Below are 26,824 nucleotides of genomic sequence, written 5' to 3' on the forward strand. Positions count from 1 at the left end.
TTCTATTCATTTTTCAGAATAGCCTCATTGTTTTTGTAAATCCTCAATTACGAAGCCAAAAAAGTGCACAGTTGCAAGATATGTCTAGCAGGCCATATATGTAAAAACACTTTTTCCAAATTAGGAAACACCAGAGGCAGAAGAGATCTATATAAAGCTAGTCAAGCTGTTTCTCTGAATTATGATGTTTCAAAAATAATTACACTTTTTCCAATGAAAACTCTACAGAGGTGTCTTCTTTATGAAGAAGAAAGAAACAAACCCTAGATCCAGTATTTGAGTTGAAGTGACCAGTCTTGACTGCGAGAGCAATGGAATCTGCAAAACCTGTCTCAGTCAGGGTTTGGGTCCACGTCTCCTCCAGCAGGTACGTCTCCTCCAGCAGGTACGTCTCCTCCAGCAGTACCTCTTCGGTTCTCCTACCAGCCAGGCTCTCACACACACAATAATCACTGTTCAAATCTACTTTGAAAAAAAGCTGATTTCTACAACTAAGTCCATTCTCACAAATCTTTAAATTAGGAAAAATGAAAATATGCTTTCCTTTGAAAGTCATGGAAAAACTGTAAGAATCAAGATAATAACCCTACTTTAACACACACTTAGCAAATCTGCTGAGCCAGAAGCAGACATGCAGATAGGCCCGCCCCGCCCACCGACAGTTCCACACACCCAAGCACGTGGAAAGGAGCCAGGAGCCACCACCCAGAGACGCACCTTCAGGCAGGCGAGCACTTCTCCACACGCTCTGATACTGTCATCGGGACTAGGTAGGGACCCAGAGTCTAGTATCTAACTGTAGCAACTACATCTCATAACAGCATGGCTCACTCCAAAATACACATTTTATTTTAAATTATGCCACTAGCGCTTGGGGAAAAAAAAAGGTAATTTATTTCCATTACTTCCATTTCTCTACTGTAGTGTTAGGACTTGACATAAGTATCATTCTTCTACTTCCTATTTACAGTTCATTCAGAATATTACTACAAATACAATATACATATTTTTAAAACTTAAGGGGAATTGCAGTTTTTGTTTTTCTCTCCTCTTTACAGGTTTCTCAAAATCATTCAACTTAAAGGAAAATTCATATGGACATTTTCTGTACATAATTGAAAGAGCCAGGATTACACTGATAAAGCCAAAAGAATTTTGCACAAATACAATAAAATACAGAAAACAGAAAGTAAAGGTAACATTATTAGGGCACAAATATAAACAATACAGTACCATTTGAGTAATGTAGCAACATGATACTCATACTTTATAGAAATAAAACTGCAAACCAGGAGAATGCTCTGACAAATATGAAACATATATATACAATGAGGTAAATGTACCTTGGTCTCTTGAGAGGTAATTTAAGTTTAAAGCAATTGACATTTTGAAGCATCTCCTTGACATATAAAGAAATATCAAACACCCCATTCCATTGGCACAATGTGAAAAAGGGATTATCAAAACAGGGTTCATGGTACTCATTCACAAATCTTGTTAAAAAATAAAAACAAAGTCACTGAAGTTCTTCTTAAGCTTTAAAAACAGGTTGAATGTTATTAACCACATTTTTAAAGTTTACAATTACAAATAAGATTGCATAATGGGATTGAAAATTTTAAATGTACTGACAATCCTCAGAATGTCCTAGAAGTCCAGTATTCCCAGACAGAGGGCCCTGTGGGAATTCCAGCATTCCAAACAGACACAAGAAGCTGCAATACCTGTCCAGAGCTATTCTTAAGGATCTAAAAAGCATGTGAATTGGCATTTTTTGCCGAGTTGTAACAGAACCATCATTTGGAATCTCCATCATCTGGAGCCAGCACACTGCCAGAGTCAAGGAAACAAAAGAAACCATTGACTTATACAATTGCTTTTTCAGTGCAAGGATAAGAATAAACTCTCTACGACATGTCTAACGGGATACTGATTTTGTTGTGCATTTTAATTAGCACTTTCCCATTTTGCAAGATATTCTAAATGTGATAGTTCTCAAATGTAGGGAAAAAAAATAGTAACTCATGCATAAGCAACAAAATGGCCAAATGACCACTTACTTGGTCACTTCTTTTGTAATAAGAACTGAAATTTGGAACTTTTGATGGCTACGGCACTGTACACAGACTCAAGGCACTTCTTGAGCACTATTATTACAGCAGAATCACAGGCTCAGTGCTTTGGGCCTTACCTTGTCCCCCAGGGGAATACAACTGGCCGCTGCTCCTGGCACATCTCCCACGGCCATTGCTGCCACCCCTCCGCCAAGGCTGAAGTCAAAGTAGGGCAGCCGGCAGGGCCAGCATCTGCCCAGTCTTCAAACCTAGAGACTCCTCCTAGCAACATCTAATGATCAAAGAAATAAAAGTATGCCACAACTTCCATCAACCATTTTGCTCTAGGTCTCAAAGGCAGCTGTTCAGTCAAAAGGCTACTGGGAGGGGGGAGGAGGAAGGAGGGGGAAGGGAGAGGGGAAGGCGAAGGTTGGCAAGGCTGTGACCTCTGAGTCAGGGATCAGCAGGAAGGCAGGCTGGGAGAAACAGAGCTGAAGTTATTAAAAGAAGGACCGTGGATGTCTGCACCCTACCAGGTCACACCCACCCATCCCCATTCCTCTGGTATAACTGACTAAATGGATGTAGACAGGTAATTCACCTGAAGGTATATTTTAGAAGGGTTGAATTCTGGAAGGTGAGCATCTGAAGACAGGAAGTATAAATAAAGGCTTGGGTTTCAAAATGACAAAATTAACACTCTAGTCAAATTTAACTGCAGGTGATCTATTTCATTCTTTGAATTACTTTCATTTTCAATATTAGCCAATTGAGGTTTATCAAACTGTCATTAGCCAAAGAAGGAATAAGCTGCAGTCATGTGTAGACCCAAATTAGAACTAAATTCCAACTTTTAAAAAATTCTGATTCATTAAAAGTACATTTTATCCACTTAAGTAAAATTATAACTCAATTTCTGATTTAATAAAGAATATCCTCACCAAAAACTGATTTACTTTATATGAAAGTAAGAAATCATATATCACAACTTTAAATCAGACAAGAACTTCTGGTATGTTCTTAAAATTATATAAAAATAGTTTCAGTGATATAATGCATTGGTCCCCTGGATTTCATAAAGCAGGTCTGGTGGGCCTAGAAATGACCAAAAACAATAAAAGGAAAAAAAGAAAAAGAAAAAAGAGTGGCTAATCACAGAGCTATAGACTATTAAACAGGAACTATAATACAATTATAAAAACAAACCTCTCAAACTCATATATTTGCTTTGATGAAATCACAGTAACTAAAGAAAAAAATCAAATATGGAGTCAAAATATTAACCTCTAAGCACATTTTCACCACGATTCTTTTCAACACATGAAACTGACACTAAATTCCTATGTAATGTCATTCTTTCTAAAATTACTTTGGTTTTAAGACCAAATAGTCTTTCAAATTTACTCTGTGTGTAAGAGATATCATCAGAATGCAGCGCAGTCACCTATTACTGACCTAAATACTGTAAAGGTTATTCTGAGCCTTTCACTGGGAAACTGACAGCACTCTTAAGTCAGTGTCTCTTGCCTCACAGCTAAGATAGTTTGACCCCTCAGAATAAGATCACAGTGATAAAGAAAACCTTGAAAACTGTAAAAGCCCTGCAAAGACTGAGCACTGGAAGTAAAAACCAGTTACTATAAGCTAGTTTCAACTTAACATGAGAAGACGATGACCAGTTTATTTTAAACATTTAATTTGACCAAAAACATCTGTAAACAGAGAACCTATACTCAGAATACGCTTTAGCTACCACTCACAAATATCAAGAGTGTACTGAACCTATTAGATAATCATGTAAATTAAGCAGTTAAAATATCTGCACACAGAAGTAAAGACTGAATTAAAAGCTGCCTTCCTCAAACTGTAGTGAGACCTCAGAACCACAATGACTCTAACCTTAGTCACAGACAGAAAATCCACCCAACAATGACTCCTATGTAACAAATGTGACTCTCTTGCACACCTGTTATCTACTCAAATTATTAACTACCTTTACCTTCCTAGAAAAAAGACCTACCATTTAATATTAACCATAGTCTTACTTTAAACATAATTCATTATTAAAAAAATAACACTGTCTTTGATCAGATAAAGAACAAAATGGCTTACAGAATGCCACATTTTTCATAAGCAGCTAGACAAATTTTCCATTTTAGAAAAATTAGTCTGTATGCTATAAATTTTAAATGAAAGTACTTAACTTAAGCATCTAGAGTGCCACTTGATGTTTTTAAAAGTATATTTAGACGACACAACTAAAATGCAAAAAACTTGATGTGAGACTATTCAAACATGACCTTGATAACAATTTACCAAGTAATGCCACTTCGTCTTTAGTGGTTAAGCACATTCTGGTAGAAGAAAGGCCTTTTCAAAATGGAATACCAAGTGACATACCACAAGACTCTCCCAAAACAACAAAAAAAGAAAAAGTCTGGGTTATCCAAATAAATACACTTTTTCAATTGAAACACAACAGGTTTTAACGTGCACAGGCTTTAAGCAATTCTACTCATTTACATTAGCAAGACACAGAAGTGGCACTTACTGGTATAGTACAATCCCGCCTGAAGGCATGTCATGTTCTGAATGTGAAAGAACAATAATAGTATACAAAATACAATTGTATAAATTATGTTCCTCCATACTATATAAGGTCATTTTAGACTCAAGGTAAGAGTTTTATAAGTGTTAGTTTTAAGATCCTGAAATTTATAGAACAGTACATTCAAAGTCTGAATCAAGGAAACTCTTTAGTGGTTCAAAATCCTCTGAGAATGTACTAAGCAGGAGTAATATTTTCTTTAAAAACAAGAAATGCTTCATGTAACTCAGCCATCCAGCTCCTGTACCCTTAAAGATGATCTTCAGCACAGCAGAGTTACCTAAAGTTAAGACCAGCAACCATCTTAAAAAAAAAAAAAGCTTTGTATTGAAACAAGTACAGGTAGACTACACAATATTCTGTAACTGTTCCTGGGAAAGAGTTCATAGTGCACAGAAAAGACCCGCATGGCTGTTTCCTGGGTCCATGGAAATCCTGGGAAGTTTAAAATTGACCTTATCACACTGTTGCAAAAGGAAGCAATATCCTTCTGTTCCCTCTCAGTGAGGTAGAACAATTGACCTCCCAATTAAAACCCAGGAGCAGATCTGAAGAAAAGCAGAGTTCAGGCAAAGCTGCAGAATTACATTTTGATGCCTTCCTGTTGACTGAGTTGTGACAAAGTTTTCTTAATCCGCAGAGCTGTAAGCCTAGCTGCTCCATTGGCATACCAACATTCTCTCATAATTTTAGCCATTACTCTCAAGGCCTACAAGAAAATACAAGAAAAATAATTAATGCATGCACCACTTTCGATTGATCTGGTTAAGGGTTTACCTGCAAGTTTTCTTTCTAAGTGATGTACGTACACATTTTTTTGTTTGAGCATCATCCGTAATATCACATGACCAGGAATAACTGAAATGCCCAGTGATAAAGCACTGGTGCCAGCAGCTGGAACGCAGACACAGGGTGACTTACTCAACAGACCTGAGAAAGCTGAATTCTAAGCCAGAGCTGTGCAAAGGCAAAGAGCCTACTCCCACTGAAACCCCACCTTAAATTGAGGAATTAACTGTGTCAGGTGCCTCTAAAGTGAAGTTCAAGGAAAAATAGAAGCTTCAGCCAGAAAAGCTGGAACCCCAGACACCTGTCCCTCCCCCACCCCAGCAGTAGAACAGAGGTTTGCATCAGAGGGTAAAACAGAACTTTCTGACTTGGGGAACACAGAGGAGAAAGTTCCATACTGACAACACACTAAGTGCTAAGGCTGTAGGCTTTCTCCCTGCAACAGACAGCAACACGGACAGACTCCCTGGCAAGAGACCAGAAATGAGTGAGCATCCCGGGAGAGTCTGAGCAGCCGGGGGAAACACCTGCAGGGGCTGACATTAGTGGTTCCGCAAGGAAGCAACCCTGTCCGATCACCTTAAAGACCACAGTCAAAACGCTCCCTCATGTATACAAAGCTTCCTATACGCTATCAGTATCCTGTTTTAAAACAGAGAGTAGAGTTTGATTAGATATTTGGGGAAAGTTTATAAAATGCAGAAGTTGACACAAACAGAAAAAAAACAACTTGGAGAAAGCAGAAGCTGTACACAGAAAAAAAAAAGCCATCATTAATATCTTCAAAGAGATCAAAGAAAATATGGTATAGGATTTATCATTGATAGGCTTTCTTTCTCGTTTGACTTCGAAAAACTTTACAGAAGTGAAAGATAAACCTGATTTTTTAAAAAAAGAAAAGATAAAAGCTGATAAATCTCCCAGAGAGTAGAGAAAAACAAAAAGATGGGTAACAGGAGGGAAAACATAAGCAAATTAGAAGGTGTAACATTCATAATCAGAGCTGAAGAAATAGAAGAGAGAAAAATGAAAGAGAACCAAAGAACTATTTCAGGAGCACTTCCTAGAAGTGAACATTCGTTTCCAGATTTAAAAAAGACTAAGTGCCCATCAAACATATTTATTCATTCAACAGATCTTTACTGAGTGCCTCCGATGTACCAGATACCATCTTAGGTGCTGGGGATACAACAGTGGACAGACAGAATGCCTGCCTTATAAAGCTTACATTCTAGAGGGCTAAAGCATAAAGTTGCTAAGTAAGCAAAACACATGGACTGTCAGGAGAAATGTCATTTAGGGAAGGAGAGTGTTATTTTAAATAGAGAGGTAACGTCTCACTGAAAGGTAACGTCTCACTGAAAGGTAACATGAGCAGAGTTCTGAAGGAGGGGAGGAATGAGCAAACCAAGAAACAGGAAGACAAGAGATCCAGGAAGGAGGATTCACCACAAAAGAGGCAAAGGGAATCAATCCCAGGATGAAAGGTGAGGGATATCCCAAGATGAAAAAAACTGTACCATCCAGACTGGAAAAGGTCAGAAGGTTCTGGAAGGCACTTCTTTAATCAGTTTCATATTCTTTTTTTAAAACATGTTTCAAACTATTGAGAGATTTATAAAACCATAGAAAAGTGAAATACTGAATTAGTAATAAGGATATAGAATACAAAATAAATGAAGAAAAAACAAAAACGACAGCAATGGCATTGACTCAGCATGACATGATAGTGACTGCGAGTTGAATTTCTGCTCTTAATATTAGCTGCCAACTTTTCTTCACACTTAAAAAGCCATCTATCTTTTCAAAAATTATCTGTTCTAATTATTGAGTGCATAAATACCTAAGTTTGTACTCTGCAGTATTAAGATCAAAATTTTCAAAGACAAAACCTAGCCCAATTTCACTTGATAAACATGCCAATTCTTTGGGCACACGAGAGGCTTTATATCTGGGCCTGAATACGTGACTTTGTTACAGGTAGCTAAGAAGCTCTCTTGATGCCAAAGGTTCTACTGAGTACTACGTTATTTTAAGATGTAAATCACCTACTCAGTGGCCAGCTTTTAATTCTTCCTAAAGCACAAAACTTCCAATCTGGAAGGAAATGCTCTGTGTCACCAATATTACATTAGTAACAGTTAGCAATTAAAGATAGATTACATAAAATATGTCTTACGAATTCTTTAAATTTACAATTACAAAAACTTTTTGTAAGAGATAGGGTTGAGCTCAGACACTGCTAGGAGCATTTTCCCCAAATTCCTGATGAATGATCATATGGGCAATCAAATGAAGAAAATATAAAATCATCTGAACCATCTTCATAATCATCTCATCCAAGTTCCTCATTTTACAAAAAGTCACGGTAAGATCAGAGAACTGAAGTCATCTGCCCAGCGTCACTGTGAATGGTACGCAGGCTTGGTCTGGAATACCGTCCTCTCAATTCCTGTCAGCACTCGTCCCACTATTCTAGGCTGCCCCGATTGAAGGGAAGCATTCATTTAAAATGGAGGTGCAAAAAAATCAAACAGACAAAAAAAAAAAAAAAACAACAGAGGTGCTTTGGTTATTGGCAGATCTAAACAGTGTTCTGATGGCCAGTGCAAATACTCTATGACCCTTTCAAAGTGCTTAAAAACGAATACAAAAAGTCAAGCATTCCATTTTTACTCATTGGTTTAATTGCCATGAAAAAGAAAGTAAAGGGAATTCTTGTGTCTATTTTCCTTAAAGTAGCAAATTTCTACTTACTAATTAGAACCAGTTTAGAAAACTGCATAGTATCTAAAAGAAATACTCACTTCACAGCTCTGCCATCTGTTTGGAATATTTGGCCTCAACTTCTGCTCACAGACAACCTTTCTCATTTCTTCAACTGATGGATCAGAAGGTACAAGATCATAATAAGGCAGCTGATAATCTTCATGAATTCCTATATAGATTTAAAAAAAATCTATTTTAAAGAATTTACTCAGATAATGCCAGGAAAGGAACACCTGAGTGTCCTATTCCAGGGCCCCGTTACTAAATCAGATCAGTGGGACCAGGGTGAGGGCTTGCTCTATCTCATCCACATCTGTATCAACAAGCCTCCTGTCCAAGTTGGTACTGGGCTCACACCTTGACACTAAATATGACTGTGGGACCATAAAGGTTATTTTAATGATGGTGAACTGAGCTAAGTGAGATGTGAGGTCCACTGACACTTCCCTCTAGAACTCTAATCTGCAAGAAACGAGTTATTCTGTGAGTGCACAGCTTCTCACTTGGTACAGGGATATACCCTCCATCACTGTAATGTGAATCCTACAAGGCAAGCCTCAGGTGCAAATCCCTTCCTCTACTGGCCTCTGTCAATAACCTGTCCTCTCTGTGACAATGATGAGACATACTCTGCCCCTCACTGCCTCAAAAACCTGAGACCCTAGTCTCAGCCAAGTGTGGGCCCCAAGGATAAGAGCCTTTCTTGAGGAAATATCAAAAGTGCTAAATATAAAACTAAATTTAAAAACTGAAACAAAGTTACTTTTTAGAGTAATGTAATGGCTGTATAATCGTGTGATACTCTGCATATCTAATTTCTAAGCTGGAGGACATAACCACAATCTCAGGGAGAAATCAGTTTGACCAGGCCATGTTAGAGACAGCTTCCTGGGTGGGCACTGAAGCAGTCATCCATTCTAATGAACTGTATTTCAAGATACTAAAGGATTATTTTCAGATGCTTTCCAAGACTCAGGTAGGAAAGAGAGAAAGAATACCCCAGGATAAGGCTGTGCATTAGGATAAAGCATGATACGTCGTTTTCCCTCACTGACGGTTTTAGCTCTTTTATTTTCTTTGGCAGTCTCCTGAGTACCTGGTGAACATAATTTCAGACTGTTGATGTGTATAATTTCACTCAATAAAACAGAAGGCAGTTCTTAAACAACTCTGTTCATGACAAGTTGCTGAGGAAAGGGGGAGAAATTTACCACCAATGGAACATCTTCGAGCTATTTCCCAGAATACTAAGCCCATTGCATAGATGTCGGCACGTTTGAAGGATTCAAAGTGTTTCATATTTATGGAATCATCAAGAACTTCAGGGGCCATGTACCTAAAAAAAGAGTCAGCATTTTAATTTACTGAATGGTGGTCATATTCCTTTTGAACTGTTTCATAAATTTTCTTTTTCCCCTAGGAATAAAAAAAAATAATGTTAAGGCATTCCTCCTCTTTCAAAATATGTATAGTTCACGTGCTTCTGCTTTTTTTTTAATGACTCATACTTCTTACAGAAATTTTCCTGAAGTACATAAAGAACAAAGTGAAAAATCATTCCACACAGCATTAATATTTGATGAATCTGCTTTCAGACATCTCTCTAATCATATAGTCATATAGATATAATATTACATAACTGATATCATATTAGACTCAAGAGTATTACATAACCATACTGGTTTGGAAATTAATGATGTCAACTAAATCCTAGTTGCTATCTGCTGTATGATCCTAGTTTCCAATGACAGCCACAGAACAGTTAGCAGATGTCCTAGTGTACTCCACTTACTATCATGTACTTTGCAGGGACTACATATTCTAATCTAGAGTCTCCTCACTAAAACAGAATGGAAGACAGGCAAGGACATACTCTAGGGAAGAAAATAATAGATTAAAATGAATGCCAGTTTCCCTACTAATGCACATTGTAGAGTTCCGAAGTTTCAAAAACCCTACAAAGGTTACAGCTCAAGACTTACAAAGACCTGCAGCAGCCACTGTCCTGGAACCCAGAGAGTTCTGAGAGTCCCTGTTGAATCCAGAAATCATAAAAACAACTTAGATAGAAAAAAGCTTGGCCCTAGCCAAGGCCAAGGCAGTAGTTTGAAGATATATGTGACAACATGCTGTGATTGGAGCAAGCTTGTGTTCATAGGTTCAAATCTCAGCTCTTCAGCTTACCATCCATATGACAGGTTGGCCACCTTATGTAACCTCCATGACATGCAGTCCTCATCTGTGAATTGAGAGTAACGACACCTACCAAGTTAGATTCTTTTGAGGACTTGTGGATTTAACACACATCTACTGAGGACCTACTATGTATGAGGCACTGTGATGGATGCTGAGAGTACAAACTGCTTTTAGGCAGCCTGCAATTCAGTGGAAAAATAACAGACAAATAAAGGACATCCACACCATATTGTGTTAAGTGCCTCAGTGGTCCAAGTTCAGCATGCTATCAGAGCTCTTGGCAAGAACACAAATAGGAAGCCAGAAAAAGGCTTCCTATAACAAAAGTGAGTATAAGTTAGGGAAACAGCAGGGAAAAGTAGGCTCTAGGATACAGAAAGGCCCACTTTCAGGAAATGAAAATAATTGGAATAGCTACAGTATAGCATTTAAAGAGGGCATTAAATGAAAAAATATATAAAAAGATCCATTAAAATGGCAGGCATACAGTAGGTACCCTATAAACATTAGCTCCTATTGCTATTAAAATTAAGATAACTATAATAATATCTTCTGGAAGGACCACCTGTCATCAACAGGCATCTTTTAAAGTCAGGTAACCTTGGTTTCAAAGCAGGCAAAACCATAAGATCTTCTACCTGTGGCCAATCTAGAAAAGTTTGCATTTCAGGAGCTACATATAAATAAATGCAAAGGAAAAGGGACTGCTTTCAGAACATATTAAATGCTATTTAGTGAAGAGTGTACCTTTTTGTTCCCACTCTGTGATTTGGAGCAATATCAATTGTGTCTGTGGCTGAATCATGCCTGACTGCCAGCCCCAAGTCTGCAATACAGCAAGTCCCATTTTTCTTCACCAAAATATTTTTTGATTTCAAATCTCTATGAGCAATGGCTGGCTTTCCTAAAAAAAAAAGAAAAAAAAAAGAAAACATAATTGCTTAAAAGGTAATACCAATCACAATTCTTACCAAAGCATTTCAGCCAGCATCACCTGCAATAGCTGGGCCACTACTTAACCTCAAGAAAATCCAGTAGCAACTGATAGCTTCCTGGCCTTTTGGTTAAGATCAAGTGTAGTAGTAAGTGGATAATCAGAGCATAGAGATATGTTGGTGGTATCTGATATCCTACACAGCACAATAATCACAGCATAAAAATTTCATAACTAAAACTTAGTATTTAATTTTTCAAATGTAAAAGGATCTCACCTGCAGTCTCCTTATCTCAAAGTCAAATATAATTGTTAGTTGGTCAGGTAAGATTTCTACACTATATTATTTACAAGCTTTTTCACATTTCATTTGATACTATACATAAAAAATACATTTTCTTAGACTCAAAAATCACAAGTAGGATACTGAATGCTACTTTTAAGAACTCATAAAAACATTGGTTTTATCACAATGATCATAGGATTTCTAAACAGATTCCCAGATTCTTAACTCTATCTGAGATTTTCAACAGAAAGATAACATCTCCAATTAGGCTGACTTCTTGCAAAAAAATTCTGAACAGACACTAGATCCACAGGAATTTAAAGCTTAAATAACAAGATTGCTTCAAGTTACCTTGGGTACCAACAATTTCCATATGAAGATGGGCAAGTCCACTTGCTGTGGACAAAGCGAGTTTTATCATTCCTTCCACAGTAACTGTGTATCTGTTCAAATAATCAAAAAGGGATCCATGCTCATGATAATCTGACACCAACCAGAGCTGAGTCCATGTACCATTGTCTGCAAAATACAATAACAATATTTCAGATGGGTTGCAGAACACATACAATTTATTTGTTCAAAAGTTATCACTTGCCCTGGCTGGTTGGCTCAGCGGGACAGCATCGGCCGGTGTGTGGAAGTCCTGGATTCGATTCCCAGTCAGTGCACACAGGAGAAGCGCCCATCTGCACCTACATCCTTCCCCCTCTCCTTCCTCTCTGTCTCTCTCTTCCCCTCCCGCAGCCAAGGCTCCATTGGAGCAAAGTTGGCCCGGACACTGAGGATGGCTCCATGGCCTCTGCCTCAGGCACTAGAATGGCTCCGGCCGCAATGGAGCAATGCTCCAGATGGGCAGAGCATCGCCCCCTGGTGCGCATACCGGGTGGATCCCAGTCGGGTGCATGCAGGAGTCTGTCTGACTGCTACCCTGCTTCTCACTTCGGAAAAATACCAAAAAAAAAAAAGTTATCACTTTACCACAAATTCCACAACTGCAATATGATGGTAGCTTAAATTTGTAAATATTTCCTTCATGTTTTCTTGCATTTGCAGTCTGTCTTATACATTTACCTACATATCCCTTATCAGGCGTCCCCAAACTACGGCCCGCAGGCTGCATGTGGCCCCCTGAGGTCATTTATCCGGCCCCCCACCGCACTCCCGGAAGGGGCACCTCTTTCATTGGTGGTCAGTGAGAGGAGCACTGTATGTGGCGGCTCTCTAACGGTTCGAGGGACAGTGAACTGGCCCCCTGTGTAAAAAGTTTGGGGACCTCTGCTAGATCCTCAGAGTAAGCCCCTGTTGCAGAGATGAGGTTGGGTGACTAATCCTATTTAAGAGATAAGGAATCAGTTCAAAGATAGTCGTCTTGAGACTACACAGACAGTGGTGGAGCTGGGAACTCCTTATGCCTAGAAAAATGCCTGCTTCTGGTCAGATGCTTGATGGTTATTTCTGGAAGGAGGGAGGGAAACAATGAAGGAGGGAGTAGGAAAATGAGAAGCGTCAGGACCCTAGTGTGACCACAGTAGGAATGGAACAAAACGCCAAGTAAGGCTTAATGAAGAAAGACAAGCTTTAATGACAGACTCTGTGTATAGTTCACCAAAAAAGCCAGACATGATTATGACTCTAGTGTTTCCAGCTTAGAAAAACATAAAAATAGTGGCATGACTGACACAAGGGGCGGCTGAAACAGGAACCGAAGTGCCAGGAGAAAAAGCAGAGGCTGAAACCAGCTTTACACACACAAGGTGATTCTGAACCTCCAGAACTAGGAATTATGTGCCAAAAATTCATTTGTAAGCTGACACATGAATCTGCAGCACTTCCCCATGGGAATCATGGTAAAGGTTCTGGCCAGGCTGGTTCACAAAAGCCTATTTAACCTAAAAGTAGCTGGAAATACAAGAAAAACCATGTTTCATGAAATCGTTAAAAAAAAAAAAAAAAAAGTATTATAATACTAGGAGGCAGCACAATTCAGTAAAAGACATACCTGAAGTCGTTGTGACCTGAGTTGAAATCCAGGGGCCCTCAGACAAGTTTCTTTTTGTTTTTAAATTTTTTTAAATTTATTCATTTTTAGAGAGAATGAGAGAAAGAGAGTGAAAGAGGAAGGAAGAGCAGGAAGCACCAACTCCCACATGTGTTCCGACCAGGCAAACCCAGGGTTCTGAACTGGTGACCTCAGCATTCAAGGTTGATGCTCCATCCACTGCGCCTCCATAGGTCAGATCAGACAAGTTTCTTAACCAATGAGTCTGTGTCTCTTTTCACACAACAAAAATACCTTACTTGCAAGACCATTAAGAAGATTTTAAAAATAGGATAACATTTTTTTTAAGTATTTAATACAACACGTATGAAATACCAGAACTTAAAATGTGCTGTTTCTTTCCTCATTAGTTATAAAACAAAAGAGAAAAACCAAATGACATAAAACAACTTCTATATTTTTAAGGTTGTTATCTGAAGGTAAGTACCTCTGATTAGAAAAGATTAAGAAAGATGTTCTCAGAAGATTCTGGAGGGGATTTCTGAGTACTATCAGAAGGATTTAGAATTCATAATACTAGTGCTTTATAAACTTGTTTTTCATAAATTGATTCTGTTCAAACTTGTACCTTTTCTTTTCCTTGATACAGAGTATCACCAGCTTTACCTGCATGCTTCTGCACCAAGACTGAAAGGCTCACAAATACAAGAAACGAACAGGAACACAGGTAGATGGAAGAAAGAGTTTTATGAGGTAACTGAAGGATATTAAGAGGCCTTGCGCATATAAAGGGTTGTTTGGGAAGAATTACTAAATCATGAGGGTAAAGATAAAGGAGCAAGGAATTGGGGTGGAGGGGCTAAGAAAGAGCCTGCAAGGTCAGCTAGTTCCCATGGTGACCACCAGATGACAGCACCAGCTTGCTTGCTGCTTGAGCAAAGGCAGAGGAAGCTCAGGGCACAGCAACAGAGGCATTTGTGCCAGCGTGCTTGCGACTTGGAACACACCTAAAACACACTAGGCTTGGATGAGGTTTGAGCCCACAGTGGAGACTTGAAAGTCACCACCATAATAAGTTTGAAGCTATAAATGTGGGTAAGTTCTGTAGGGGAGCAATTACTACTTGTATTATTAGATCCTTCATAGAAATCATCAGTAAGAAGAGTTTCAGAAAATAAAGACAACTATTAAAAAATAAAGCCTACAGCCACAGAACATAGTAAAGTTTGCTTTAAGATTTGGAGAAGAAGCTAAATGGTGTCAAAGACAGAAGAAAATGAAAACTAAGGACTTGGTCAGATTATGATCACTGCTTTTGTTTATATTTTCTTTTTAAATTAGGTAATATTGAACTAGTAGTAGCCACTGATAATCACTGACTAAAACCATCACTCACTCCCAGTCACAAAAAAGAGATAATCAAACACTATGTCTCCTGATATGATACAACAGAAAATATATAAGAACTATTTTCAGGAAACCAATAAAACATAATCAGATTTCATCTCTAATTCTACCTACCAGTTTTCAAATAATACAAGGAACAAGTTAAGAGATACTACAGGAAATCAATTAGCAAAATCCAGAATGTAGCAAGCTCTACAGGACAAACAATTCAGTTTCTTCAACAAATACACTTCAAAAAGAAAAGAAGAAGAAAAAAGACAGAAAAAGAACCTAGAGATTTTAAGGGACTTAAAACAGATACCAACCATATGCAACGTGTGGACTTTGCATCCTAAAGTGAATAACCAATTGTTTAAAAAAAATAAAATAATAATAATAGTAATAATAGTAATAGGAGACAATCACAGGAATTTGAAACTAACTAGATATTTTATGACATTTAAAAAATGACAATGGTGCTTGACCAGGTGGTACTGCAGTGGATGGAGCATCAGACTGAGAAGCAGAGGACCCAGGTTTGAAACCCCGAGGTTGCCGGATTGAGTATTAGGCTCACCAGCTTGAGCAAGGGGTCACTAACTTGAGTGTAGGATCATAGACATGACCCCATGGTCGCTGGCTTGAGCAAGGGGTCACTCACTCTGCTGTAGCCTCCATCCCTGCTCAAGGTACATATGAGAAAGCAATCAGTGAACAACTAAGGTGCTGTCAGAAAGAAATGATGCTTCTCATCTCAATCCCTTACTGTCCCTATCTGTCTCCAAAAAAAAAATTAAATTAAATAAAAAATGACAATGGTAGTATGGTTTTGATTCATAAATATTCTTCATAGTCTAAAGATCCAAACTGAATGTTTATGAATGAAAAGCTACATTATCTGGGATTGGCTTCTAGTAATTTAGTTAGGGGCAGTGCAATCAGGAGATCAAATATTTGGCAGTGAGCTAATACTTATAGAAGATGGAAGTTCATTATACTATTCTTTTCTATATAATAGAATTTTCTCTAAATAAAATTTAGAAAAATAAACAATGCTTGTTACAAATTTGAAAATACAGAGAAGCAAAACAAAAAATCATAAAATCCTTCATAATTAACAACCGAGATTAAATATTGCTAACAGTTTAAAGCAATAAATACTGTTGAAGACAATGGGAAAAGAAATAAAAAGAAGATACTACAGTTCTGGACAATTTCAAAAAGATAATGATAGCATTTTTTTAAAAAATCAGAAAAGCTGGGAAACATCTGACTCAGGCTGGGAATGATGAGACTTGAGTTGTAACCTAAGTCTCTGACAGAAGCTATAAAAGCAGGAAGTGTGGGCTAAAGGTAGTAACTGAAGCCAAGAAAGTAGATGAAGTCCAGTCTGAGTCACTGCTCAGTGACCACTCACTGACTGCACTGACATGGCTTCCCTGCTTCCCAGCATGTGATCTGACCCTGGACATTAAGCACCTGCTGGGCCCCTGCACCTGAGCCACAAGCAAGGAAGTGTCAAGGTGGCTTTGTAGAAACCCTGTCTCTATTTAACCAAGTTTACTTAAAAGATTAATCTATTCAGCCTCAGGTGACTTAAAACATAGAATACACTGAGAAGTGATTTTCCATATATATATATATATATATATATATATATATATATATGGTCATTAGTATGCATCAGAAATCAGGAAGAGATTGAATAGAAACAGATAATCTGGGCTCTATCCTACCTCAAAACTTTGAGCAACCGGAATTTATTATTTTTTCTGTATTATGATTATACTCAATAACTGTCCAGATGCAAAATAACAAAGCACTTGACTTTTTAAGTAAAATAGCTCTTTACATTTTGTAAAACAATTAGATTTAAGAATACAATGGTGCCTTGAGATACAAGTTTAATTCGTTCTGGAATGGAGCTCGTAAGTCAGTCAACTCGTATATCAAACAAATTTTCCCATTTACAATAAATGAAATAGATTTAATCCGTTCCAGCCCTGTGAAACATCCCCAAACCATCCTAAATTATGAAAAAAGACATGTTTTTAATTAAGGAACACACATGTATACTTTACCAATGTATAACAAAATATATGAAATAAAAGAAAAAAGTGTTATTTAGTACTGTATTCTTATGTTGGAGACAGATGAGTGCGGCTAATGGAGGTGAATGGTGGAGCGGGAGGGAGGAAGGGATGAAGGCACTGTAGACGTGTAAACTAAAACTGCATTTTCTTAACACCAAATGTAAAACTAAAACTGCATTTTCTTTACTTTAAACAAAACTAAAACTGTACTTTCTTTACTTAAAATGAAACCACAAAAACTTAATTGTAAAAAAAAAAAAAAGCACTTTCTTGACTTTAAACTTAACCTAAGCTTAACATTACATATTTTTCATTTAATCATCAGCTGTTTTTGCCTTTTTGGTTGCAGTTTCGGCACTTTCACTTGCAGGACTTTGGAATAAAAATCTATCCAAAGAAGTTTGCTTTTGCCTGCCTTTTAAAATGTTACAGAAATGTCACAAACAAGTGTCATTAAAAAGTGCTGAAGCAAGACCATATGAAACTTTTTCTGGGTGTTTCTTTTCAATGAAACTTGAAAGCTTCTCCCACATTGCCAGCGTGTCTTTAATTTCACTTGTAGAAATCACTTCCTCCGACTCTACCTCCTCCTCACTACTAATTTCTTGCAGAAGCTCTGTATGTTGCATCATCTGTAGCTCCTTCAACTCCTCAGTTGAGAGTTCCTCATGTTCCTCGACAAGCTCGTTTAAGTCACCTCCAGACCCATCATCTACCTCCAGACCCATCAACTTTCCAAGGGACACAATCTCCTCTCATGCTTCTACCTCGATCTCGGTCTCTGGTTCGAATCCTTCGAAGTCCCTGTCTCAACAACATCAGGCCATAACTTTTTCCATGCTGAGTTCAAGGTTCTTCTTGTAACCTCTTGCCATGCTAAGTCAATACTGCATAAGCATATCACGATGTTGTAGGGATCTTTCCAAAACTCTCGAAGGGTTAGATTTGTATTCTCAGTCACCTCAAAGCAGCGGCAAAACAAGTGCTTCATGTAAAGCTTTTTAAAGTTGGAAATGACCTGCTGATCCATAGGTTGCAAGATTAAAGTCGTGTTGGGTGGGACGTAGACTTTCACGAATTTAAACTCATGGAGAATGTCATCTTAAAGACCAGGTGGGTGGGCTGGAGCATTAGTAATGCTTTTATCGGGAGTTTATTTTCCTGAAGATATTTCTTCATTGAAGGACTAAAGATGAGATTTACCCATTCAATAAAAAACTGCCGCGTAACCCATGCCCTAGCATTGGCAGCCACTTAACCTGCAGTTTTTCTTTAAGAATCTTGTGAGTCTTAAAGGCTCGAGGATTTTCAGAATGATACACTAGCAGTGGTTTTACTTTACAGTCACCGCTAGCATTTGCACACAATGCAAGGGTCAGACAATCCTTCATGGATTTATGGCCTGGCAGCTTCATCTCCTCTGTGGTAATGAAAGTTCTCCAGGGCATTTTTTTTCCAAAACAATCCTGTTTCATCACAGTTGAACACTTGTTGGGGGATGTAGCCTTCCTTTGCGATAAGCACAGCAAAATGTGCAATGTACTCCTCAGCTGCCTTAACGTCAGCACCCGCAGCTTCACCATGCCTCACCACCGAGTGGATACCAGATCTCTTCTTGAAATGTTCAAACCAGCCATGACTTGCCTTAAACGTATCTACTGCTGCCTCTTTTGAGGTTGATGGTTCTTTTTTCTTTAAGTTGCCATAAATAACACGTGCCTTTTCACACATTACAGTCTCCATCACTGTATCTCCTGCCAGCTCTTTCTCTTTCACCCACACCAGCAGAAGCTTCTCCATTTCTTCATGGATATTTGTTCTTTATTGGAACAGAATTGTAGTTCCTTCCTCTGAACTTGCGCTTTTGATGGCATCCTTTTGTTTAAGGATGGCACAAATTGTAGATGTATTGCAGTCGTACAGCCTTGCCAGTTCAATCACTTGTACACCACGCTCATGTTTTTCTATTATTTCTTGCTTTACTTCTATCGACATCATTCTCTTCTTCTTACCACTGTCTTTTACACTCACTTTCTTTGGCCCCATGATAGCACACAAAAAAAGTTAGTAAAAGATGCAAAAATGATGCAAGAACGAGTACAGCGCATGAGATTCGACTTGATTCTGCGGGTAACACGTGAGAAAGAACGAGATGCTGGTGGTGTGCTGCCGATACTGGACCCATGCACCAACTAGCAGCAGTTCCCGAATCATGACTCGTTTCTTGGAATTTCGCTCCGATCTCGAACAAAAATACGGACCGAGTCTCAGCTTATAATTTAAAAATCCATATGTTGGTCTGCTCGTATCACAAGGTACCACTGTATATTGTCAAGAGTGAAGAAAATCTTTAAATTCCTGGTTCTAAGGCTTCTAATATATTTCATTTGGTCTAATGGGTCTAATCTATGACACATTCTCTTTTTCTCATTAAATTTGACAATGTTTAGTAGTCATGTCTGTGAAAAGGCTTAATTAAATAGATTCTGTTACACTCAAAGAAGAAGGAAATGTTACTGACCTTTATTGTCTGCTGCTATAAATCCCAAGATATTTTCATGACGTAACATTACAGTCTGATAAATCTCTGCCTCACGGAACCATGAACGTTCTTCTCTAGAGGAGAATATTTTCACAGCAACTTCTTCTCCTCTCCACTTTCCTCGCCAAACTTCTCCAAATCGACCTTTGCCAATACTTTCTTGTAACACAATAGTTCTCGCAATTGTTCTCTGAACAAGCAATGGTAAACCTGAAGATAAAAGATAAATAGTACTCAATACAAACCATCAACAGGATGGGTTTCCAACAGCACTCTTTCAAGCTCTGTTTTTAAAGAATTTATCATCTCAATGAGATAAAGACCAGATTTACAAAAACAGCAATTCATGATTAAAAGGCAAATAGTAAGTACAATGAAAGAATCCAGCAACTCCTGCCTACAGGGTCACGGTAGGCTTTGTAAAGTAAGCGTACTTTAGACTGGCCTTTACAGAGGGACAGGACCAAAGGAGAACAGGAGGTAAGGTACTCAGGTAGGAGGAAAACGCAAGCAAAGGTATTAAAGGAAATGAATGACCCATGTTTAGGGAGCCGGCTTAGATCAACAGAAAGGAGATGCATGCAGTAAAGGCACTGGAAGAGAATGTGAGCGGCCACCAGAATATGACTAGTACTAGATGCCAAGCTTAATGTGATCAGCAAGAGCTGTGGGTAAAAGAAGAACTAGTAACAGTTTCTGAAAAGAGGCCATGTATGGGGAGAAATAATTTAAAAATCTGATTTTAGAAAGATGAATCTGTTCAAAGTTTTAATTGTGGGAGGAGAAAAGTATGTGAATACAACACACAGATGTAAATTCTGGCCTAAGTTTTAATAAATCAGTCAAAATGGTCACAGAAACCATTTTAAGACAGGTAATTGCCTTGCTAGAAACTGGCTACCTAGGTAACACTAGTATCTTGAACAATAGTGTCTAGTAATTTGCTTTAGTAATGGGACACTGGCATTTTTTTTTTAACCACACAACCTGCCTTACTCTAATTTTAAAATATTGCCACATGTATTTCATCTACAGAAAAGTATTTACTAACTATCTACAACATTGAAGTAACACTATATTTAGGAATATTCCAATTTTCTTAAAAATCATATCCTCCATGGACTAAGAAACTGTCATCTAAAATTCTACTGACACTGTAGACAATCCCAGTGTATATCATGCTCTACACCAGTATTTTATTTATATAATCTATTACACATAAATCAGTGTCAGTTATAACCTATATTCAGAATTGCTTTCTAGATCAAATTAACCTGATAGTAAATGAAGTAATCTGTTCTCTTTGGTTCCCTGATGTCAAATATTTACCCAAATGTCAACAAATCTACTTTAAAGCTATCTTAAGTTTCTTTTTTCATCTTTCAGTTTTTCAAATGAGTCCTTTCCTACCCCTGCTCCATCCATTCTCCCTCCTTCTACAAAGTAATCAGCAATCTAATTATAAACAATTGTTTTTATGTTTATAAGAAGACTGCTAGTTAAAAACAGGTCTGTGAAAAATCCTTATTTAAATTAAGAAGCTTAGTGAAAAATCAATACCTAATTATGCTTTATAATAGATACTAATTCACTAAATTTTCTTAAAGCCTTTGAACAAGGCCATACCATGTATGTATTTAAATTTTTTAAGTATATGTAAGAGTCAATTTCAGGAGGTTAATCTGGAAGTCAGAAAGGCAAGGAATAAAGAAAAGGGGACGGTAAACGGGAAGTCACCCTGGTTTCTAGATGCAGACCTAAAATTAAAAACCACATCATCATATTATCCATATTTGGCTACATGAATACCTGAGTATTTAAAAAAATGTAAGAATTTTCTTCTAAAGACAAAAATAAACAGGTCTAATTTAGACCTCTTTATTTTCTGCTTACTTTTCTGTACTTTTAGAACTGCTTGAGAGAAATTTCAATAAGGAAAAGGCTTTACATTAGCAAGTAGAAATAAGACCTGAATAGGATGCATACATTTTAAGAGATCATAAGTATGAGCAAGAGATAAGGAACATTGGTATGAGACATTCTCTTTCAAAAGCTGGCACACTGTGCATGTTCAAACACACTTTATGATCTAATGACAGCTTAAGTATGGGCACATGTACAACCTGTGATTCAAGTTAATGCAACAGAGATTAGGTTTGCTTTAGGATTAGAGCTACAGAACCCAGCTCTTCACTGTCTTCCTTGCAGTTCCTAGTTTAAAAGCAGACTTTGAGAGATAGACTTGGGCCTTTCCTGGTCGTGGTACTGAGTAACAGACACATAAATAACAGGAAATGTTTTCATTTTACTTTTTCTCAACTAGTGAAAGAACTAAGGAGAGTATTATGTACAGACATTTTATTTCCTCACAAGCATGAGTCCAATGCACAAGGTAGCATTAAGGCTTTATATGAACAGAAGGGAAAGAGATGGCATTTTCTGCTACCATTCAAAAGATGATTGTTTCTGTCTGATAAATCTGGAGGCTGTTCAGCACACAATGAACTATGCCAGGGAAAGGAGGCCTTAAACTAAGCTTTTTTGTAAAAGCAGCAAATGGACACTGTATGTCAAATTTTTCTTCCAACTATCTTTTCAGTAAGAGTATTACCTGCCATTTGGACATACCTCTACCATTTACCACGTGCTTTCACACAAACATCTCTGTCTCATTTGAACCTCACAACAATCCTATCATTTTCCTTTAAAAGATGAATTGACTCAGGCATGAAACATCAGCTAACTGCCCTAAACCACAGAGCTTGCAAACAATGTAGACAAGTTTTTGCAGGGTAAGGCATAAAAGGAGAGAGAGAAGCTTTCAGACAACAGAGCCATGATCCCTGATGGATCTAGAACTACATATAAAATGGAAAAAATAATAACTTCATTTTATACTTCATGTCTATATCTTAAAAGGTAAATAAATGTATTCTTATTGGAAAATCAGCTGCCATTCAGAGAGTAATTCCTTTTGATCCTTTAGGCAGGCCTGTTCCCCTTGAGGCCTGAAATATACCACTGTGCCATGTGGCACGAGCTGCTCTGATTTCCCTGGGTGTAAAGCTTGGCAACAACAGCACAGGTCCAAGGGATTAATTCCAAATGATCTGTAGCCACCCCGATTTCCTGTGACTTTTTGTTCTTGCTTATCGTAGTATTTTGGTTCAGAATAATTTCTAGAACGAGCCAGGTCATCTTTGAGAACTCTTTGGACTAACTCAGAATCAACAGAAATCAGGGAAGCCCTAAACTATCTCTGCTCCTCTATCACTCCTGCCCAAAGAATGACACATCTTCATTATTCAGTACTAAGGCTGTTCCATCTCAGCCCAACCTCTCATTGCCTCCTTCCTCAATGACCTCAGTGACCCCTAAAGGCTGCCCAAAGAGATCTGGGCTCCAGTGCAAGCCTACATATGTCCTAGAAGTTAGGGAAAGAACTAACTTACTTAATGTCTGCTCACAAAAATTAGGGGATATTTTATAGCTTCACATTCATTTCAAAATATCCCCTAAATTTTGTGAGCAGTATATATGGCCAAATTCTACAGAAGAAGAGTTCAGGTCATAAAATGAGTTTATTCATACTTAAAGAAATGAACCATGCAACAACATATATTAATTTCCTTAAAACAAATAGGCATTTGTCATTATATGAACTTTATTATCAGATGTGATTTTGTGCTTGAGTCTTATTCTTCTCCCAGGCACAATTTCTGCTTTTATGTTTCTTTAGTCACTTGATTTTAAAAATCAGTGAAATTTTTAGTACATATTTTAAAATCTTTATTTTATCCATAAATGTAGCCCTTATCTAAAGCTGGTTTATACTTTTCAAAGGCTAGACAGATCTCATTTAAAAGTCCTAACAAACCACTTTAAGTATACCTAGCATTACCAGTAGTATCTGTTCCATATTTCTGATAAGGAAACACACCCAAACAGGAAACATGGTTTAACCAAGGCCACAGAGCCCATCAATAACAAAACTTGCACTGGAATCTCTTAATCCCTACCTGAGTGCCAAATTACAATACTGGAGGGGACAGGGGTCTTCCTCTCTTAGAATCTTTCCAAAGCAAGAAAAAGTTAAAAAAAAAATCCCCTTTTGTTTAAACATAAATCATTGCTCTGTCAAAATCCACTTCAGGGGATAATTCTGGCAATCTGCCAGTCTATCTAATCCCATAATAACCAGAACTGAGAAAAGTAAACATCACAGGGCCATGGATCCCTAAAACTATGTTAAAATAACAAGGTGGTTAGACGTTTTTCTGAAATGAGAAAAGGGCTAAAAATTCATTATTTAATAAAAAAAAATCAGACCTGAGTGAAAGACACCAATGTCATGTTAAAAATGTAATTAACCTTCACAATTTGAAACACATTTTCTGTCACGCCTGCCATCAAAGACAAAAATAAAGCTGTTAAACAATCCTAACAGAATGAGGAGCTGCATATCATTTGAACATCTTTGAACTTCAGCCTCATGTATATAAGAATAATTCTCCTAATTCTTATTACCTCATGGAGTCATAACAGTGGGAATGTTTTGAAATTTACACAAACATGAAGCTGACATACTGACCCATTTCAGTAAAAGTCTCATCTATCTACACTAAACTAGCCAGTCAGATATATACCAAGCTTAAAAGACCTTTAATAGCCTTCACACTATTCTAAGTTTTTTTGTTTTTGTTTTTGTTTTTTCTTTTTCTGAAGCTGGAAACGGGGAGACAGTCAGACAGACTCCCGCATGCGCCCGACCAGGGATCCACCCGGCATGCCCACCAGGGGCGAGGCTCTGCCCACCAGGGGGTGATGCTCTACCCCTCCGGGCGTCGCTCTGCCGTGACCAGAGCCACTCTAGCGCCTGGGGCAGAGGCCAAGGAGCCATCCCTAGCGCCCGGCCCATCTTTGCTCCAATGGAGCCTTGGCTGCGGGAGGGGAAGAGAGAGACAGAGAGGAAGGAGGGAGTGGGGGTGAAGAAGCAAATGGGCGCTTCTCCTATGTGCCCTGGCCGGGAATCGAACCCGGGTCCCCCACACGCCAGGCCGACGCTCTACCGCTGAGCCAACTGGCCAGGGCCCTATTCCAAGTTTTAACAAACTAAGCCAAGTGGCTTAGCCAACTAATTAAATAATACAGTTAATTTTTTAAAGATTTCTTAGGAAAAAGGAAAAACAATTACATTACCTGATCCAGACCCCGATGTTGTCATATCATAAATTAAATCTTTTAACGTAGTACCCTCTGAAATAAAAGGGCGATCTAGTGAAGGGTCCTCTTCATTTGGCACTCGATGGTGAATGACAGTGCGGTTATGGCAGATATAGACCATCAACATGAGTGAGATGCAGACAAAGCAGACTGGTCCAGCAATGACAGCTGCCAGCTCCACGGGACCAAGGCCAGGTGACGGCTTTCCTGAAAAAGGACAAGTGAAATAAACAAAAACAACAACACTGTTGGTAGCATCCACCATTTCCCAATCCGCCACATTTCCTGTAGTTGGCCACTATCGCCATTAGTCATAGAGCCTCAATATGGCAGCTCACAGGGCTGGAAACCAAAACATGTGAATCGTTCAGGCTTCTCTCACTGGCTCTCCTTTTATTATCCCCAACTCAGTCAGCATCTACTTATTCTTCCTGCATTTTTTCGCCATCAAAATAAATAACAAGGTCAGCTACCACCACCAGTACTTCAGGGCCTCCCTATTTATCACTCTCAAGTCACTAATACAAGAACCAGTAATCTGAAACCACTCCCATCACGACCTTCCTAATCAAGTCTTTTTTTTTAAAGTAGTTTTGGCTTGTATTCTTATTCCAAGGCCTGTATGTATGTATGTATGTATATATGTATGTATGTATGTATATGGGGGTATGTATACATACAGATGAGAAAAGAAAAAAATTATGTACAACCTCACCACCCCAAAACAATTCACATTTTAGTATATGTATGTGTGTGTGTGTGTAGGGAAAATATATTCTTGTTCAGGGAAAATACATTCTTTTTTTTTCAGGGAAAAAAAAGATTTTTGTTCAGGGAAAATATATTCTTTTTTTTTTTAATAATAGGGTTTACATGTGTTTTTCATAATAGACTTTCTAGTCTATCTTAAACGCTTGGGATTTTGATTCAAGAGCATTTATTTTCTTATAATCTCTTTATAATTATTATTTTACACTGCTTTATACTGACATTAATTATAATGATTTTGGCATTCATCCTGAGCTTTGCTGTATGCCACCATTTATTTCATAGCACATCTCCCCCATGCTCAACATCCTTACTTGGATTGGTTTCTTAACAGCCATTTCTTGCAGGAAGAGTACATGTATCCTTATATACATTGAATACTTAATTATCTAAAGATGCCTGTTGCCTTTATATATGAAAAATCTTGGCTTGTCTAAAGAATGTTGAGTAATGATCACTATAGGACGTTCTTCTACCTTCTGATGTTGAAAAAAATAGCAAAAAATCTGAACCTTTCTCCCTTTTATAGTGAATTAGTATTCAGTTGTACTAAATGCATATACAGTTTATCTTTATTTTAAAATTAGTATATATTTCATTATCTATATTTGGATAAGTATTTTTCATTAATTTTGCATAGTATTCTTATTTCTTCTGCCTGCTCTTATGTCTTTTTCTGGAATTTTTATACTAAGCATATTGGATCGCCTAGAACTGTCCTCTGTATCTCTTAATTTGCTCACCAACTGTCTTTTTCTCTGAAATGTAGCACAATTTCTCAAGATTGCCTTGCCTTAAGCTTATTTCGCACTTGACTATGCAATTATAGAATCCAGTCTACTGTTCACTTTCAATATTGCATTTAAAAAAAATAATTCATCAATTGAGCTTTTCATCTTGAAAGCAATCTTTAACTGTGAAGCGTTCTCATTTTATAGTGAACTGAAAACAGACCCTGGTCTCTCGGAAAGTTCTTCCCTAGAATGTGTGAGTCTATTTCAAAGGAAGACAGCTACTCTGACTTATCCAGTTCAGTTCACTTCTTTTAAACCGCTGAAGCTTTTCATTTGACAATATTTTTGTTGTTTGAGTGTCACGGACCTGGAAATGAGAACTTTATATATTTTTAGCATTAGAAATGAAGTGAGTCTTTCACAAGGTTTTGTGAATTTCCATT

The 26,824-nt window shown here is 37.8% G+C and overlaps 1 protein-coding gene across 1 annotated transcript in view; it reads right to left on the bottom strand.

The window, feature by feature from the left end:
• Window positions 1-218: 218 nt before the first annotated feature.
• Window positions 219-26,824, bottom strand: part of TGFBR1 (transforming growth factor beta receptor 1) — a 54,844-nt gene continuing 28,238 nt past the window's right edge. Inside the window, exons 3-9 of the mRNA XM_066256659.1 lie at window positions 24,856-25,086; window positions 19,636-19,866; window positions 11,988-12,155; window positions 11,164-11,320; window positions 9,432-9,556; window positions 8,259-8,389; window positions 219-5,371 (exon numbers count right to left, since the gene is read on the bottom strand). Coding sequence (XP_066112756.1) covers window positions 5,246-5,371; window positions 8,259-8,389; window positions 9,432-9,556; window positions 11,164-11,320; window positions 11,988-12,155; window positions 19,636-19,866; window positions 24,856-25,086 — 1,169 coding nt within the window. The 3' untranslated portion in view covers window positions 219-5,245. The remainder of the gene's footprint in view (window positions 5,372-8,258; window positions 8,390-9,431; window positions 9,557-11,163; window positions 11,321-11,987; window positions 12,156-19,635; window positions 19,867-24,855; window positions 25,087-26,824) is intronic.

This window comes from Saccopteryx bilineata, chromosome 2 (assembly GCF_036850765.1).
Source record: "Saccopteryx bilineata isolate mSacBil1 chromosome 2, mSacBil1_pri_phased_curated, whole genome shotgun sequence".
In the NCBI taxonomy this organism is placed as follows: Eukaryota; Metazoa; Chordata; class Mammalia; order Chiroptera; family Emballonuridae; genus Saccopteryx; species Saccopteryx bilineata.